This window comes from Bufo bufo, chromosome 2 (assembly GCF_905171765.1).
Source record: "Bufo bufo chromosome 2, aBufBuf1.1, whole genome shotgun sequence".
NCBI lineage: Eukaryota > Metazoa > Chordata > Amphibia > Anura > Bufonidae > Bufo > Bufo bufo.
Window position 1 is genome coordinate 295636801 of NC_053390.1, and position 5602 is coordinate 295642402.

Consider the following 5602-nt stretch of genomic DNA (forward strand, 5'->3'; position numbering starts at 1 on the left):
GACTGGAAAAACTGCTGTATCATTGCCATTGAGTATCATTGAAGCTCTAATGTAAGTCAATGAGAGACAGAAAGTGTTACAATGTACCTGTGCTGAGCTTCTCCACTCCACCACTCCCACTAGAAGGTTCCAGTCTAGCTAGAAAATGGTCTATAAGAAGAGTAGTCAGAGTCTCTAGTGTTCTGCAGTTAGGGACCAGTGCTTGGAGGGGAGACTCATGCCAGTCTGCATGAGTGACCAGAAGAAGACGCTGAGATAGGGACACTGAGCCACAGATAATGAGTTACCTGCCCTGTGTGACCAAGGAAGCCACCAGGACTACTGAGCTGCAGAGCGTGGACCTGCAACCTTTGGCCACAGTACTAGCCTTCTGAGAGAGAAATGCAGCTAGCTTAGGCCTTTCCTCAGCATTAAATGCTTCTGCCAGGGAAGAAACTGGAGAAGCCAGCCCTATGCCTCACCTGTATTGTTTTGTACCTGAATTCCTCCAGTAAAAAAGCACACTGGTTAACTGCAGACCCTGACTCTCTGTACTTATTTCCCATTGGGGTGCACCACGCCTTATTATCCTTCCGGAGAGCAGCAACACTTGGTGACACCTCAACGGGGTCTGGGGGAGCCAGCATACCATTGGGGCCACCACAAACCCAGCCAACAAAGGTATCAATAAAAATGTCACCTCACCCCGCAAAAAAAGCCTCTACACAAGACTATCAGCCGAAAACAAAAAAATGCTGTCAGAAACATGATTTTTTTTTTCAAAAAATGCTTTGTGTACAAATGGTACAATATATATATATATATATACACTCACCTAAAGAATTATTAGGAACACCTGTTCTATTTCTCATTAATGCAATTATCTAGTCAACCAATCACATGGCAGTTGCTTCAATGCATTTAGGGGGGTGGTCCTGGTCAAGACAATCTCCTGAACTCTAAACTGAATGTCATAATGGGAAAGAAAGGTGATTTAAGCAATTTTGAGCGTGGCATGGTTGTTGGTGCCAGACGGGCCGGTCTGAGTATTTCACAATCTGCTCAGTTACTGGGATTTTCACGCACAACCATTTCTAGGGTTTACAAAGAATGGTGTGAAAAGGGAAAAACATCCAGTATGCGGCAGTCCTGTGGGCAAAAATGCCTTGTGGATGCTAGAGGTCAGAGGAGAATGGGCCGACTAATTCAAGCTGATAGAAGAGCAACGTTGACTGAAATAACCACTCGTTACAACTGAGGTATGCAGCAAAGCATTTGTGAAGCCACAACACGCACAACCTTGAGGCGGATGGGCTACAACAGCAGAAGACCCCACCGGGTACCACTCATCTCCACTACAAATAGGAAAAAGAGGCTACAATTTGCACAAGCTCACCAAAATTGGACTGTTGAAGACTGGAAAAATGTTGCCTGGTCTGATGAGTCTCGATTTCTGTTGAGACATTCAAATGGTAGAGTCCGAATTTGGCGTAAACAGAATGAGAACATGTATCCATCCTCTGATGGCTACTTCCAGCAGGATAATGCACCATGTCACAAAGCTCGAATCATTTCAAATTGGTTTCTTCAACATGACAATGAGTTCACTGTACTAAAATGGCCCCCACAGTCACCAGATCTCAACCCAATAGAGCATCTTTGGGATGTGGTGGAACGGGAGCTTCGTGCCCTGGATGTGCATCCCTCAAATCTCCATCAACTGCAAGATGCTATCCTATCAATATGGGCCAACATTTCTAAAGAATGCTATCAGCACCTTGTTGAATCAATGCCACGTAGAATTAAGGCAGTTCTGAAGGCAAAAGGGGGTCCAACACCGTATTAGTATGGTGTTCCTAATAATTCTTTAGGTGAGTGTATATATATATATTAGCATTATTATTAAAAAGTTTCCCCTAAGATGCAAACCTGAGATTGCTACATACAAAACTATGCACTTATCACAAAGCTATAAACTAGGGATGGCCAACCTGCGGCTCTCCAGCTGTTGTAAAACTATAACTCCCACCATGCCCTGATGTAGGCTGATAGCTGTAGGCAGTCTGGGCATGCTGGGAGTTGTAGTTTTGCAAAAGCTGGGGGGCCGCAGGTTGGCCATCCCTCTATAACCTTTTAACATCATATATAATCATATATTCTGCCTGTGAATAAAGAAGAAATATGTATATTAGCTTTCTGAGCACATCTCAAAGTAGTAAAGCTATAGTACATAGAGTATATGATATGTAGGAGACAGTTCTGCCCTCAGTATGCTGATGTCTAGCCCTGTCAATCAACCAGAGGGGGGGAGTGTACAAAGTAGAGGGTGTGTTACAAAGCAGTGCTGAAACAGTTTGAACTTGCTCATTTACATATGAATAAAGATGCAGACATTTTTGCAGCTGTTTACAATACAGACAAAGGAAAGGTATAGGTTTAATCAGCATGATGAGCGCTGCCAGGCAGTATGTCTGGTTTAATAGGGTTGATCATGCTGACAGAGCCTCTTTAAGGTGAAAACTGTCTCTTTACTGAAGGTATTAAGTAATATGTTAATTTATCCTAAGTATCATTATGAATTTGGTGCTACCATTTGTTTGCTATTTTAACTATTTCCCGAAATAGAGCATACATGTCTGGTCTTTAAAGATGGTAACCCAATCAGGAGCTGAAAGGGCACCATACCTGCCGGCTGCCTGCTGTTGTACACATCAGACATTTGGTGGAAGGGTCCGTGATCAGCAATAATGCCGATCATAGACTTTTAACCCCTCAGATGCCATGGTCAGTTATGGGATTGCTGGAGCTGTTCAGTTACTATAGCTGCCTTGGGGCTTCTGATGGTTTTAAGGCCTACCATAGCAAAGTTCTTACCAAGCCCTGCCTGTAGTCATGCTTGATAAGAACATAAAGATTGACACATAGAGTGCAGTGGTACACCACTGCAGTCTAAGAGAGAAGTGATTATAAATACATATAAAAAAAAATGTAAAGAAAATAATTAATAAACAATAAAAAATAAAGATCATTACTGTTGCTCTCACCCTGGTGGATGAAAACCTTGCACGGACTCCTGGAGTGGGAACCTAGAAGTTAAGAAAAAATGTCCAGCAATGGAAATCTTCTAAAACTTGAATTTATTAGCATCCATTTAAATTAGTGTTGCTACATCCCAAAATGACTGTACTATTAAAGTATAAACATATTCATTCCATATGGTGAATAGAATAACAGAAAAGATCAAAATTGTTGTTTCATATCCCAAATTTATTTTATAAAAAGTGATCAAAAAGTCATACACACCCCAGAATGGCATCAATAAAAACTACAGATCCCCCTGCAAAAAATTAGTCTGCAGATCTAAATATAAAATAGCTATGGCTGTTAGAATATGGCAATGCAAAGGAAAAATACATTCTTTTCTTAGATTTTTATATGTAAAATAAAAAATAAGTATTAAAACACTAGTATGAAAAACTAAACAAAATAGGGTATCACTGTAATTGTAGTGAGCCACAGAATTAAGTTAACATGTCAATTTTACCACATAGAGAACGCCGTCAAAATGAAATTGTTCCAGTCCATTTGAAATGTTCCCCACCACACTTTATGCAATATTAAAGAGTCAATCCAGACACAAAATAATAATGAATCCTTTGGCTAAAGTCATGGAGCTGTACATGCTCCCAAAGTTTCATTCACCTGAATGGTGACAGTGCAGAGAACCTTGTTGTTCTCTGCCAGGTCGCAGCTAAAGCCTGTGCTGCCATAACAGAGTAGTGCTGTCCTGAGTCACGTCATAGTCAGTATAAGAAATATACACAGACCACCTGTAGGTCATGATGGGGCTTGGATAAATGTAACATGTAAAATTACTTCAGGTTTACACAGTGGCGTACATAGAGAAGTAAGGGCCCCATAGCAAGGATCAAACCAGGCCCCCCACAAAGGACAGAAGGGTTTTTGCCTAAACCCTTTTCAATGACCCTTGGGACATTTTTCCACTGCTTCATTTGCTAAAAGTGGTTCCTTTAGAGAGTAGAGTCCTGATCAAGTTTTCACCTCCAGTAGAAGAGAAGAAAATCCCAACTAAGACTGGGCCCCCTCTTGCCATGGGCCCCATAGCAGTCGCATGGTCTGCCACTATGGTAGTTATGCCCCTGGGTTTACGTCTCTCAAGCTCAATGATGCATTATTTCTAACTCCAGTTTCACATGTATCTCTGTATGTAAAATACACTTTTCACGGATGTTGATGTAAAATTATTGCATTATTTGACAGTAAGGTGTGGTACACTGATACCTAATACTTGGAGGGTGATGCCATGATAATAAGCCGTTAATTCGACACTTTACATTTGATGAGATCACACTCTTGCCCAGTATTGTACAGTGCTTTGTCTTCTGTAAATTGCTTATATTTGGAATCCTTTTCACAATGTCTGCCTACTATCGAACAGACTTACTGTAATAGGTTATACCATCTATCCGTGAACGCCTTGTGTTCATCACTTTCCTAAGAGTTTCTTTTACTTCTTTGTTCCGTAGGCAATAAATCAAAGGGTTGAGTAAAGGAGTTACCACTGTGTTGAAAACAGCCATGACCTTGTTGACATTCATTGGGTAGGACACACTGGGACGAACATAAATAAATATCACTGTGCCATAGAGAATAGTGACCACTGAGAAATGGGAGGCACAGGTGGAGAAAGCTTTTTTCCTACCCTTACTGGATGGTATTTTAAATATAGTGGAAAGGATGAACACGTAAGATACAATAGTCAACAGCAATGAGGTAAGAATGATGCTACAAGCGAAAAGAAAGACAATAATTTCCTCTAAAAAGGTATCTTCACATGAAAGCTTGAGAACAGGTGGAAGGTCACAGAAGAAGTGGTTGATGACAGCAGGTTGGCAAAATGTCAAGCGAGATATAAGAAGTACTAGAAAAAACACAGACACAAAGGCAACGGACCAGCAAGCTGCAGTAGCCTGTAGACATACTTGACCATTCATGATGGACTGATAACGCAGTGGGTTACAAATAGCCAAGTAACGATCAATGGCCATCACTCCAAGCAGGAAAAACTCTGTGGAACCCAAAGAGAAATAAAAATAAATTTGTGAGAGACAGCCAGATAATGAAATGCTTTTCCAGCCAGCCAAATTACTTAAGAGCTTTGGAGCGATGGATGATGTATACCAGATCTCTAGGAAAGAGAGCTGGCTAAGAAGAAAATACATAGGAGTATGAAGTCTGTTGTCTACACGAACCAAACTAATGATTGCAACATTAGCAGTGATAGTCAATAGGTAGATGGCAAAGAAAACCACAAAAAGAAAAAACTGGAGCTCTACAGAGATAGTAAACCCAATCAAGAAAAAGTGTGTCACACTGCTCTGATTTTCCATTATCTTCGCCCTGAGAACACAATGGAGTAAGGAGTAGTAAGAATATAAGTGCAATTTGCAGACTGTATTACTTCACCAGTGGATGCAATGTATCGTTGCCACTATAATACTATATTAGTGACTTTTTCTATTCGGGTAACATTGGTGATTTCTAATCTCCTAATGCCAAGTAAATGACTGAAAGACCATAGTCTCCTAGCTGACCCCACACC

General features: G+C 40.8%; 1 protein-coding gene across 1 annotated transcript; it reads right to left on the bottom strand.

Moving 5' to 3' along the window:
* Positions 1-4427: 4427 nt before the first annotated feature.
* On the bottom strand, positions 4428-5390 carry LOC120990817 (olfactory receptor 6M1-like). The gene has a single exon (XM_040419719.1). The coding sequence runs from the start codon at positions 5388-5390 to the stop codon at positions 4428-4430; it is 963 nt and encodes a 320-aa protein (XP_040275653.1).
* Positions 5391-5602: the final 212 nt, after the last annotated feature.